This window comes from Poeciliopsis prolifica, unplaced genomic scaffold (genome assembly GCF_027474105.1).
Source record: "Poeciliopsis prolifica strain line A6 unplaced genomic scaffold, Auburn_PproV2 SCAFFOLD065, whole genome shotgun sequence".
Lineage (NCBI taxonomy): Eukaryota > Metazoa > Chordata > Actinopteri > Cyprinodontiformes > Poeciliidae > Poeciliopsis > Poeciliopsis prolifica.
Window position 1 is genome coordinate 152463 of NW_026562440.1, and position 13833 is coordinate 166295.

At 37.4% G+C, this 13833-nt stretch overlaps 2 protein-coding genes across 3 annotated transcripts in view; both read right to left on the bottom strand.

The window, feature by feature from the left end:
* Positions 1-3087: 3087 nt before the first annotated feature.
* On the bottom strand, positions 3088-5953 carry LOC129351199 (G-protein coupled receptor 6). The gene is made up of 2 exons (XM_055020063.1): positions 5650-5953; positions 3088-4529 (listed from the first exon to the last, which is right to left on the bottom strand). Exon 2 carries the CDS (start codon positions 4518-4520, stop codon positions 3519-3521), a length of 1002 nt encoding a protein of 333 aa, XP_054876038.1. The 5' UTR covers positions 4521-4529; positions 5650-5953; the 3' UTR covers positions 3088-3518.
* Positions 5954-11641: 5688 nt separating this feature from the next.
* fig4a (FIG4 phosphoinositide 5-phosphatase a) overlaps positions 11642-13833 on the bottom strand; it is a 43041-nt gene continuing 40849 nt past the window's right edge. For both annotated transcript variants that reach the window (XM_055020034.1, XM_055020035.1), the window contains one exon: positions 11642-12165. In XM_055020034.1, coding sequence (XP_054876009.1) covers positions 11988-12165 — 178 coding nt within the window. In that variant the 3' untranslated portion in view covers positions 11642-11987. The remainder of the gene's footprint in view (positions 12166-13833) is intronic.

The following is a 13833-nucleotide window of genomic DNA, read 5'->3' on the forward strand; positions in this document are numbered from 1 at the left end:
AAGGGAAGAAAAGCCACCCAGGCCAACCTGGCCCTTGTGTAAAAAGGTTCTACGTGAAAAGTAAGCTGAGTTCAAGCTGTTCTGTAAAGATAAGCGTTTTCTATATCCCCACTTAGAGTTAAATCAAGACATTTTTTTTGCAATTGTTAACTTATATCCTCTGACGTTGTTTATGTTTACGCATGTGCCTAGATAATTGTGAAATCAAAGATGTACATATGAGTTGGAGAGTCACTCTTATGTTTTTTGTGGTTCTCTCAGAAGGCTGTTTGTGAAGAAAGAGATTACAGATTGGAGCAAACATTTCTTTTCCAGCTGTGTTATCCCTTATCACTTGTTTCTGTGACTTTCCTGGGAGATCATATTCATATGAATAGGAAAAGAAAAACCAGTAAGGGAGTAAAAGCACCTGTTTAAGGGATTACATAATCCATAACACCTAAGCATTTTCCATCAAACCAATGATGAAGTCAGTAATAGTAATGTTTCTATGGAGAACATTTGCTGCAGCCCTGTAATAATGTTATTAATGAGGGAATCATTTGACTGTGTACTTTGGTGATTGCCCAAAGAGTCACTCAGGTCTCAGCCAGTCCAGCATTACATAATTCAAACACAGCTACCAGCTTCTGTTTCATCTAATGGATGCTATGTACAAGAAGTACCTGATTTATGACCTCTACATACCAATAATAAATGTGGTTATTTTTCTGTATCATTGGATCAGAAAAAATATTAAGAGGTCATGCAGCAAAAATGCTGAAAGGCTGCTCTGCTTGCAGAAGTCATCTGGAGCAGAAGAAAATAAAACAAGATCATTTATCATGCAGCAGCCATGTTGGATTTCAACTGTGACTAATTGAGAAAAAAAAAACACATGAAACTGAGTAAGACTGCTTTTGGGTCATATGACCACATTAAGGAACATGAAACATTTCCTTTTAAAAAACTTTGAGTCATATACCAAAAAGGACAATTAAAATATTGTCAATAAATTGGACCAGTTCTGATTTTACCCTGATTGAATTAGTAGTACAGAGGTCTTATAACTACATAAGATAGAATTAGTTTGAACTCTTTTTCTTTCATTGTATATTTCAATCATAATATATGACAAAGAATAAAACTGATTAAATTAACTTTTTCCTGAAAATGTCCTTGATAGGTTCTAAAGGGTTTATGTTATATTCTATGTCCATATTATGCTTTCATTTGATTCTCCTATATAATAACATCAGGATAGCAAATTTCTGAAAATTGACAACTTATAACTGCATGTCCTGCATGTTTTACCACTTTTTAATGTTTCACACAACTGGTTCATTAGCAGGGCTCAGCAGAACTTTGACGAGGTAGTTGGACCAATTTAATCCAGCTGTGTTGGAGCAAGACAAAACTAAAACCGGCATGAGTAGCTGCGCAATCATACTACAGCCAGTTCAACTGGTTACTTTTAAAGCATTGTGAAGGAACTAGTTTTTATCTGATTCAGTGGATGATCAAAAGAGACATCTGTTGAGGTAAAAAAAAAAAAAAACACTGAGTGAATAAACATGACCTTTCTGAGTGGTTAGACCTACGTTTATGGACTATTAGTGGCCTTCAGTGTCCCTCACCTTTCTCCCACCTAATGTTCTGCCAAGAACTGACCGAAAGCAGCTTTGATACTGGAGGCTGTTACAGAGGAGATATTTATTAAAGCTCTGTGTAAAGTACCAGTTTAAAATGTATTTAAAATGGTACTTTACGCCAGAGATTAAACAGGAATTACAGGAAAGAGAAAAGAAAGGAATGAAAACAACAATGGCAAGTTTGAGTTGTTCATTAATGGTCACAAGAAACCTCAAAGGCCTTCAACGGACACCATCTAAAGGCAGTTTGATTTTACTGGATTGTATTTAAGGGTGTCAGAGTAAAAGGACAGGCTACACATTAGCCCTTTGTTATATTTACTTGTGAAGATAGTCTGAGACCATGTATTATTATCCTTCCACTTCACAATATCGTGTTGTAGCTGTTTGTATGCCATATAAATTTGTGTGAAAATTCAAGGAGCCTTAATACTTTTACAAGTCACTTTAAGTGTACCATAATGACAAAACAATATAATATATGGTAGAAAAAAATTAAGAGATCAGTTCCTGCACATTCACAGATTTGAAGCAACAAATGGAGTAAAAATGTTCTGTCTAAAGAGTTGCTGTGTTTACCAAGCGAATCTTAGACGGCTGCTGATGTTTTTTAAAAAGAAGATTCATCAAATCCTCCCACATACTTGTTCATTCTTATTGCTAAGCAAGACTTTATTGAATTCAAGCATTTCAAGCAGAGTTTACCTATTTCTCACTATTCAACTTCAGGGTTACTGGGACCTGAATTGTGTTAGATAAAGTCTGATAAAGGCAGGTGTAAAAACATTTATGAGGAATAAATTTCAGCTCTCCTGCTGTTAAGCAGTGATTTCGACCCCCTTTGGCACACTGATGCCTCTCTGCTGTTTAAACAGCGTGCCAGATAAACCACCGTGTTTGTGGCTGCACAGTCTTCTTAGAACAGGCAAAAAGGCTTATTATCATTGCTGGCCTTGCTTTGTCACACACACGTCCACGTGCCTGCTGCCCACTTGTCCCTGAGTCATAGCTGGACATGCTAGAGATGAGAAGAGTTTAAAAAACATAAAACTCCCTCAATGATTATATGATGTGCAGCCATGTTGAGTGGATCATGTCTCATAAATTCAACTAAGTACTAAATGTTTTGCCAGTCTGACTTAAGTTAGATATGTTTGATATATTTAGATGCAAATGCAAATGTCTGCAGATTCTATCAAATAGCACATTTTCAGTTCTTATATTTCTCTGGGTTATTCTGCCTCAAACACTCGTGTTCACACACAAGCACACTAAGCAAGCATGATTTGAATGTGTCTGGCTGTCAATTTAAGTTATTTTCCAGGACTTGCTTTCACAGTGGGCTATTAGTCTATTCAAACAGACCCACCTGGCAGAAAAAGACAAAAACAAGCCACAGGAAGCAAAGAAACATGCAACAGTGAAAACACAGGATGGCGAAAAGGCAGGACTGTATTCCTTTATTTGTTTGATACAAAACGGACTTCATTGACAATACAATACAAAATAGAAAAAATGGCACAGGATGCACACAGGTTCAAAACATTTAAACACATCCAAAGTCAAACAATACTGCTTTGGTATTAAAAACAAAACACTCAATAAAGTGCAAAAATATTTTCCTCTTCTTTTTTCTCTCAGTTAAATACATTCACAGATTTGTTGTCCTTTTTTAATAACAAGAATTCTTGTTCACAGCATTTCTAACTTTTCTGAACTTGTTTCGAGACATATTAAAGTGCAGGTACGATATCCACGCCTCATTTGTGTCTGAAAAGCATTCACTGTCGGCAGTAAGCCAATTGTCTGGTTTGTCTTTTTGCTCTATCTCTTCTATAACACATTCACGCATGTACACATTCCTCCAAACACATCAGAAGCACCTTTTTAGACCTCACTTGGCGACCTAGAGCGATAAGATCCGCTGGCCTGAAAGCAGCCGCACATAAGCATGTAAATAGAGCGTTGGATCTCAGAGTTTCTGTAGGCGTAGATAATGGGGTTGATCATTGAGTTATAAGTTGCGGGAAGGAGCGTAGCATAGGTGTACACTGATGGATACTCCCTCTCGCCGACAAGGCAGTAGATGGCAAACGGCAGCCAACTGGCACCAAAAGTCCCCAAGATGATGGCTAAAGTGGACACCCCCTTTTTGGTGGCAACATAATGGGATGTGGCAAAAAAGTGCTGCTGTAGAGCGATCTGGTGTGCGTGTCGGCACACAATCTTGCAAATCTTAAAGTACAGGGTCAGCATGAGCACAAAGATGGCGAAGAAAGACGTTGCCAGGAGCATGACGTTGCTCCGGGTCAAAGGGCGGACAATGCTGCAGGAGTCTGGCTCATGCAGGCAGTTCCAGCCCAGCACTGGTAGCAGACCCAGCAGCAGGGACACCCCCCAGGTCACGATTAGCATCAGATGCACGCACTGCAGCGTCTTGTCTGAGAAATACGTCAGGGCATTGTAGAGGGAAAAGTAACGGTCCACAGTGATAGCTAGGAGGCTGCTGATTGATGCCGTGAAAGATGCTACCAGAAAGCCCACCGTGATGAGGCTGATGGTCTCGGAGGAGATGACATACTGAAACACAAAATTGAGGATCAATCCCATGCCAGCCAGCAGGTCTGCTGTGGCCAGGCTCCCGATCAGCACAAACATGGGAGTCCTCAGGGTGGGAGTGTAGAAGATGATTGCTACCACAATAGCATTCTCGCAGGCGATGACGGTGCCTGACATGCACAGCATGATGTCCCACGGGTTGACAGGGAACTGTAAGGGAGCAGTGGACAGTTCTAAGCTGGCGTTGTGTTGGTCCAAAGACTCAGCCTCCATCCATGGGACGGATTCTCCGGCTGCAGAGGAGTCATTCACAACCAGGGACTCGTTCATAGCTCCACACTGCCAAAGAGGAAGAGCAAGGTTGTTCTTAAGGAAACTATCACTTTATCATGAATTTACCTTTAGTAGTTAAAATATGGGAAGCTCAAAATGAAAGATTTTCGTTAAAGGGTTGCAATGGCTTTAAAAGGTGCTTCAACATCAGTTTTGTTAATTTACAAAACATTATTTCAATGCCCCTTTCAAACAGATCCAACTTCTAACCATAAATGTAGAATCAATTTAATCCCCCCAAAATTAAATCACATATAAAGATTGAAATTATGTGACATAGACTCCAATTTAATTCTGATTTTAATGCTATGCAGTAAAAACTCTGATGGTCAAATAAGTGGTAGTTGGCGAAAAGGCAACATAGCTCACTGCATTTAGTCACTAACTATGCAGCAATCCCTCATACTAAGCCATAAAGTGCTTCAAGCTGAGTACTACACTAAATTTAACAAAGAACACAATCAATCATCCAGCAGTATATGTAGAGAACAAGCAAATATTGAACTAAGCAAATCCCAAAGTGATAATAGGAACATGCACAATAGACCGTCTGTTAGAGGAGAGTAATGTGAAATTTCACCACAAAGTTTACTTTTGTGATGCTCTTTATATTTAAAGCCTTGAGTTAAATCACTCCAAAATGCTTTCTTTACAGATAAATAAAACAGCTGCTTGAGAGTACTCTCTAAAAGACATGCAGATGCCTATCATATTCTTTTCTAGTAAATTATATAAACTAACCTTTCAAATTCAAAGAAAAATAATCCTAAAATGAACAGTAACTTGAAACTTGGCATATCTTTTCATAGTGAACTGTCCCTGGTCCTGAAAGATCAGTCTCGAAAAGTTAGGGTACTTCTTAGCTTAAAGATTAAAGCTTATGAAAAATATTCCGAAATGTTTTAATACTCTGACAGTAAAAAAAAAAAAAAAAAAAATATTTCAATTTCAGAAAAATAAAACTGGTGTGTTCTGCTTGCATTTCTCTACATTATGTTTTTAAAAAGATTAAACTCCCATAGTTCTTACTCTCATATTATCTGAAGACAAAACAATAATATGAAAGATGATAGAAGGATTCTATTTTTCAGTTTTTGGTACTTTATAAAAGGCTTAGACAACCTACCTTTCTGACAAAGTTGTGTGAAGTAGAATTTTCGTTTAAATTGAGCTTCAAACCATAAAGAGGTGGAGAATGAAGGTGCTTGGGTCCCTCTCAGGTGAAGCCCTTGATCTTGTTGTGCTTCCCAGGCATGGGACACACACCCAGGGCAGGATCGCTGTGAAGCATTGGCTGCTGTTCAGCTCGATGGAAAGAGGTGAGTGTGAGGAGGCGGAGGAGGTTGAGGAGCAGTATAGAGGGGAGAGACAGAGTCATGCAAGGAGCGCTTCAAAATGTGGAGACAGCGAACGAGCGAGAGAGGGGGAGGGAGACGAAGAGAGAAAGAGAGAGTGAGCGAAACTCAGCACGTGGCTCTCTGTCCGTCCCCTTCCATTAATCCAGCAAATGTAAGAAACTCTGGACAGGTTCTAGAAGAGACTGATGGATATCGGATTTGAAGCAAGCAGTTAAAATGTTGCTTTGCATCCAACTCTGCCAGAGATTCTGTGGAGACCATCCTGTTTGAAGCAACAGAAATCCATTTGTACATGTCATTTTTTTATTATAAAACAACAATGCACTCTTACTTTAACTACTATAAAACGTACTACTAAAAATAAGGAATCCACAAAGCAAGGAATAGCTCAAACTGTTTATATTACCTGCTGTTTTTGAGTCAACATAACAAAAGTTTAAAGTCAGTCATGTGTATTGAAGTAAAACCATGATGAATAAATCACAATATTCTAAAATCTTTAAATAAAATGTACTCAGCGTTATCACGGTTGTTGACAAGTTGAACCTACTACCAATCGAAGTAGGTTTAACTTTGAATGGATCAGTCACGTATTGGTCTCAAAATATCATCTCTGTAACAGTCAAGTAGGAAATACTTTTTAAAAAATTGTTCATGCAAATGTTTTACTTAATTTTTCAATAACAAACCTGTGTATTTTTTTTTCTTCAGACTTTAATTATACATACTTTATTAGTTGGAATATTTATTCTATTTCAGGGAAGTGCAAGCGTGGAACTGCACATTCACACTATGGAAATTAAACCAGTAAACTTGTTGAATGTATCTTATGAAGAACTGTAACTATGGGTAACTGTAGCTGCAAGGTGTACCTAATAAAGTGGCCACTAAGTGTGTCTATATGTATTGTAAAATAAACTTTTCAGTTCTTCCTCGTATAGAGTTTATACATTAATTATATGTAGCAGAAATTATATTACATAGAATATAGCATACATTCAAACAGTTACATGCTTTTACGTTCATTGTGTGAAAGGAGTGTATTATTTCTAGCTAATCAGTGATGTGTTTGAGCTTTTAGTGAACGCTGAATTCAAATAGAGAGAATGGAAAGAGAACCAAAGCAGCAGTAAAGCAATATGTAAACTAGCCTTGGTTTCCTGGTAACAGCGGTTTGGTCAACCACTGTCAAGCTTGGGGGCTGCAGAAATATTTATTCATGAGCTGAGTAGTCACATGAAACATGTGACATTTTATATCAAAGACTCTAAACTCCAAACAGGATAAAAAAACAAAACAAAACAAGTCATTTTATTTGCCTTGCTAGAATGCTACATGGGCTAAAATGCCACCAAAACCAAAGAACTCCACTGCTAAATCCAAATATTCAACCTCTGCTCTATTTTAGAGGGGCCTTCCCGTAATGAGCTAAAAAAAAAACAAAAACAAAAAAAAAAAAAACATAGCTGTTTGCATTTATTCACCCACACCAATGTGCTCTGAGAGTGTTCTCAGCGTAATGAGACATCTGCCATTAGGATCAGAAAAATAGGACTATTTTATGAAAAGCCTCCGTTCCGTCAAAACAGTCCATTTTTGGGAAGCAAAGCTCACCTGTCAACAGCGTGCAAACACAAACAGCAGAACAGTACAAGGGGGCAAACACCTGTCTATGTAAACACAAGGCAGTAACTCCCCCCTCATTTCAGGAATGCCCTTCTGGTGATATTTAACAAAAGCAGAATCTGAGTATGTCTCTAATAGGCAGCGAAAAGGTCAATAACAAGAGCCTGCTCCCTCAGAAAATTTAAATGAAGAGACAACTCAGTGTGCCGATGATAAGTTTACGCTTAAGTAATGGGTGAACAGATTTAGTGTAAAAACTAAATTGCATGGACAGGTAGATGCAGAAATGGGGTTGCTGGAGACGGCAAAAAACAAAAATCTGCCGGTGGTGACTAAATACAGACACAGCAGAGATATAACACTTCAATTTCTGTCAGAAAATTGACCCACTTCCTATCTGAAGAGCTGCTGCACTCACCCAAGGAAACTGGTGCTCTTTATGCAACACATCAGTCATACAAATTGGATGCCTCCATTACTAGAGATGTCACATAATTAGATAAAAGATCCTGACCCACTGTTCAATAGTGAGTTTACAGTAAAAGCTATCTTGACCCAAATTCTACAGAATTTCCATCATTTAACCAGTAATAGTAACAGTGCAGATATTAGAAATAAGTAAATAATGTTTATGTTTTTAAGCACAAGCAGTGGAAAGTGACAGTCTTTGCATGAATGGCCCCTTGAGATCCTCTCTTTTAGTTGCTGAAAACATGGGGGGTCATCTAAATTTTGGGAGTATTGAAATAATTGACAGCAGCAATTTTCCATTGACAGCAAATGCTTAAAAGAAATAGAAAACTTATTGAGGTGCACCAAACACGAGTTATACATATATATTTTATTTATATTGTGTGGCATCCTTTCTAACACCCCCCATGGTTCACTGCCTATATGGTCCATGTCAAAGACCACCAATGTCTTTGGATCACAGTGGATGTTCAGCTGTCCTGTAAAACAAATTTTTATGAACAAGAAGATATATATTTTTTTCCCCTTTTATGTTCTTGCTAATCAAAGTTTTTATGTGCTTATTGTTATTCAAAGTCTGGATCGCCGATTTTCCTTCTGTATAGTTTCATCTGTCTGAGGTTAGGAATCAGTCTGCTTTCAAAACTGGAAAATGTATGAAACAGGACAATCATCACAAGTGTACAAAATGTATTGATACAGTTTTGTTTCATTATATGACAAAGTAAACTTTTGAAATTTCAGATTAGGTTACAATATTATGGGATACAGCATTTGTAACTCTTGAACACATTTTAACCAAAAAAAACCCCTTATTTTTTAAATTTGTGGTGTCACATGATGGACAAACACAAAGCAGAGAGTAATTGCAAAACAGAAAGAAAATAATACATCAGATTGAGAAGCAGCAAAAGAGCCCATGATATCTCTGTCAGAACGACAAACATCTGCAGCTTCAATGTAATTGTTAACCGTTTGTTGTGAACTTCACAAATTCAAACTTTATGAAAAAACGTCCAAAAAATAATAATAATTGTGAGAAGTTCTGCTTTCGGATTCAGAGAAAAAAGGTGGCTTTGCCAGTTAAGCAAACACTGCATATTCATACTCTGCATAATTTTAAAACACCATTCACACACTGCAACAAGGTGGGGGGAGCATCATGCTGTGGACATAATTGTTCTGGAGCGGGGACATCCGTATAGATGTGGAAACGATATGACACTTGTGCAGACTTGTAAACATGCAAAGAGACAACAACAGATCACAAACATCTAAGAGTGGCCCATTCAAAGTCCAGAGCAAAATGTAAAAGTCTATCATATAAAAACACATAGAGGTTTGAAGTAAGACTGAAAGTCTGCCTTTATTTTCATATTTGTTTTAGGATTAAGAAGAAAAAACAAAAAACAAAGCATTCACGGAACGGTAATCTCAAGGACTTTTCTTTATCCAAAGGAAAACTTTGTGACCCAACTGTTCTATTTCAAAGCTGAACAGTTCAACCTGTACACAAACAGAAATTCATGCAGCTACGTATAATCACACTACCGCCTCTATACCTGTGGCTTATCCTGAGTAATCAACGATCTATTTTCACCAAGCTTCTCCACAAGTTCTTGTGCGGGTTCTTATTATTCAGTAAAACAAAGAGAGAAAACTATGTTCACATTAAAACTGGTCTCTTCTACATTTCATTGCATTTTATTGGATAATGAGAGTTGCCTGATATGAGGCATTTAAGTGCAGCTGTCCAAGCAGAAGAACGTTTTTGGAAATGGAGCTCGATGAAAATATGTCTAACAAGGGTTAAAACTTTGAAATAAGACATTCAGCTAATAAGAGTTGATAGGAGCCATTTCACAGGAGTCCTGTCCCATTGTTGGCATTTTGGGCAGAATTACAGAAAACGCAACCAATAACTACAACTGACAATTCTTTATTGGTTTTCAAGCTACATGTTGAATGAATTCAGTGTCTCCCTGTATTTCAGCCTCCAAAGAAGAGCTTAAATAAAGGAATAAGAAATTTCTGCCCTATGTAGTCTTACCTATTAAGAGCATGGTGCAAGATATGCCGTCACACCCGAGGTGTTGCGAGCACCATCACCTCACTATTTTGCAGTCGACAAAGAAACTATGAGAACCCTGCGGCCGTGACGCAACCCAAAATCATTGAAGCATCTCCACCAAGGCAGGACAAGAAGCCTTCTGGGTCCACCAAGAGGCTCTTGTCACATTGGGTGAAATATGTCATTACTGACATAAGCAATACAATCTGTACTCTTTGCAATTAAATGTCCCTGCAGTGTGTCAAAAAATATAAATATTCATTCACATTTAAAAAGAAACCTCTTCATTCATCACATCATATGCATACCATGCTCATCCCTGCTCCTCCTCCCCAACTCTCACGTGGCACTAAGGCAGTGATTGGTGGTCAGTCTGAATGGCGACTGAGCGTTTACAACAGAGAACATTTCACATTTTCTGACACCTGCGCTTGAAAGCTGAGTACTGAGAGAGTGTGAGGGGAGAGGGAACATAAAGTGTAAGGGCAGCAAGGACGTGAAAGAGGAGAAAGGATCTAATGATAGGGGGAAATTAACACTTAAAAAAGCTGCATGAAAGGTAAAATACTAGATCTATGAATTAGAGACCAGATCGCACCCTTGATGAAAGCCATCAGAAATACAATATGGAGGCTTCAGTTGTTATCTGAATAATGCATCAAGTCTCTGAAAATAATGTTTTAATTCAAACTAGTTCCCACCAATATAAAGCTTCATTGGCTAACATAAACATACATGAAATCACATCCCATCACAACCAAACCTTTGAGGATGGGACAAAAAAACTGAAAATGAGTGTGACATCTCTGACCTACATAGTTATGGTACTTATTATTACCATTTGCTATAGTCTGAGCTAAAGGGAGGGCATGTAGAGTATAAGAGAAAGAGGAACCCTAGGGTACATTCATCTTCATCTGGAAGGCTAAACAGAAATGTTATTGTATCAAACCTGTACATTTACATTTTCAGTAGACATTTAATATGTTTAACATGTTCACTATCTCTGCATTTTGGACAATCTCAAGTGAACAGTCTGCCGAATTAAAATAATATTGATTTTATCTAACGTTACATGACGATTTTCAACAGCACTGGTCAAAATAGCACAGGGCACATTTGTGCATGCTTAAGAATGTTTAGGGTCAGTTTTTGTGCATTAATGTTATGCATTTGCACCTCGAAAACAACAGTTTCACAATGGAGCCCTTCATATAAGTTTGATAATTAGGTGTTTAATTTATTGAAACACATCTCATATGTTCAACACAAAATAATAAACATTAAAAACGTATACCACTTTGCAGTCTATGATAGTTTTATGGTTCATGTTTACAGAAACACTTCATATTTTCAAAAATAAGCAGACATGTTTTTGGAATGATAAACATACGCAAAATAAAACATTTAAAAAGAGACAACAGATTAGTCAGAAAAGACAAACTGACTCCAAACAATATTTTTATAGATGGTTCAATGTCAGCTCCTCGTGCAAAATTATTTACAGCAACTTATTTACATCAAATCGCACAACTTATATTTGCTTTTTATTCATTCTCTCTCTCTCTCTGTCTCTCTCTCTCCACACAACACACACACACACACACACACACACACACACACACACACACACACACACACACACACACACACACACACACACACACACACACACACACACACACATATATATATAAATGCCATTTTTATATGCCTGTTACCATTACAGCCTTGTAACAGGCAGGTTTGAAAAAATAAAATAGTTGAAAACTTATAAAACAGAAAATATTCAAAAGGCTTTTTTGATTTTATTTTTGTAAGTCAAAATTCAGCTGTGTAAGGTCTTCTGTACATGGTCAGGAGAAATGCATACAACTTACCAAAGTTACGAGCAAAAAAAAAACCAAACATTTTTGTCATCATGCAGTTCCAGACATTTCACATGTATCTGTTCTTCACGTACTCCCTGTACATCAACATATCCTCCCGGCACAGCGGCCTCACCTGACCGTGACCCGTCATTACATGGCTCACAAACATTTCGTGACTGCCTCTGTCCACTTGAGGAAGAGAGACGGCATAGATGCTGTCATCCTTGAAGTGAGACACTGGTTCTCTGGAAGTAGACATGTAAGAGAATAAAAACTGTCAGACCAATCAGTTAGCAACAGAAGACTAGCACAAGTGGAAAAAAAAACGTTCCACATATTTAGCAAAAAGAAGCTTTTTTTATGTGTTACCAAGAAAAAAAAAACTTTGTGAATATCACGTGTTTAAAGCAGCAGCTAATGGCCACAGTGATAATGAAAGCAACACGGGGTTTGTGGAGACGTACACTTTTTCAGCAGCATATTAGATGTTTTGCCATGTTTTCTCAGAAACTAAACACCGAAGCATGTCTCTCCATCCAAACAATGGATTAACAAGCTTCTGCTTGTCAGATGGTCCACTCAGTCAGTCAGTTTGACAGCAGATGGTTATCATACAGGAGCAGAACAAAAAAAAAAAAAGCAAAACTGAGTTTCCAGTAATGAGATTTCTGAAAGCCATGACAGAACTTCAGGTAGACACAAAAGCATGCCTTCATGTAAGAAACTCTTGGAAACATCGGCTCTTCTAACTAGACTCAATGCTGTGAATTCAAGAATATAAAGCAACTGCTGGCTACAGGTTAGGAGCAAAACTTTCTGATAAAAAGAATGAAAAAGGTGAAATTGATGTCTGGACGTAATGTTGAAATAAAAAAAATTAAGTTGAGCTTTGACTTAACGCATCACATTACAAGTCATTGTGCTAAGGCCAGAGATTTTATACTTAACGATCCAACTTTCTTTCTCTTTTTGCTTAAAATAACTCCTACATATAGAATTCTGGCATCTTCTTAAACAAAAAGAGTTTTCAGCTTTAAATCACAGACACATTTAATGGAATGGGATCAGGACCTGTATTAAGAATGCTGTATAATTTTCCAACTTTTTTTTTTTTTTTTTTTACTTTTTCTGACCTTAAGTGTGTAATGTCAAATGTAAATCACAAAGAGCATCATATAGAGCTATTCTCAGTTGCAAAACTTAGATTCTAATAGCTTTGAACTTTTTGGTGCACTATTCAGAAATCTTCAGTTAAATGGAACAAGAGCTGTATTTTCTAATTGTGAAATTCACTGAATCAATTCTCGCCACAAATGCAATTTGTAATTTACATCTACATCTCGAACAAACTATGTGTGTGTAATTTGGGCATGTTTCTTGGTTTTAAAAACTGTATTAAATCAAAGTATATTCAAGTGTTACAATTTTGTGACATTTGCATTGTTTACAGAGAAAACAGCTGCAAAAGGCCACTAAATATAAATACTTCCTAACGATATTTTCTGTGTGCAGACACTAATTGAACACATGATTCTTTTCCTGTATATCATGTTAGTCTGCACTGTAATTCACATCAGTGACTTTCATTGAAAATGAAATTCACACTCTCGTCTTTTTAATGCCCAACAACAGGAATTGGTAATAGCATTCATATAATTTCCATTTTTATCTCCACCAATGGAGACAATATCCAGTTGCCTATTCTGGATGGATCAATAGAGGAACCGCACAGAGGGAAGTGAATGAATAATGCGCCCCTAACAGGAACCACACGTTCAGGGTGGCGTAACAACTTAGAATAGCCCGGTTGCGCAACAGCCAAAACACCTGTCACTCCCTGTGGACCAGACAGGAGGAGAAGAAGAAAGGTGAAGAAAAAAAAAAAAAGGAATAGTCAATCAGATATTATAGAA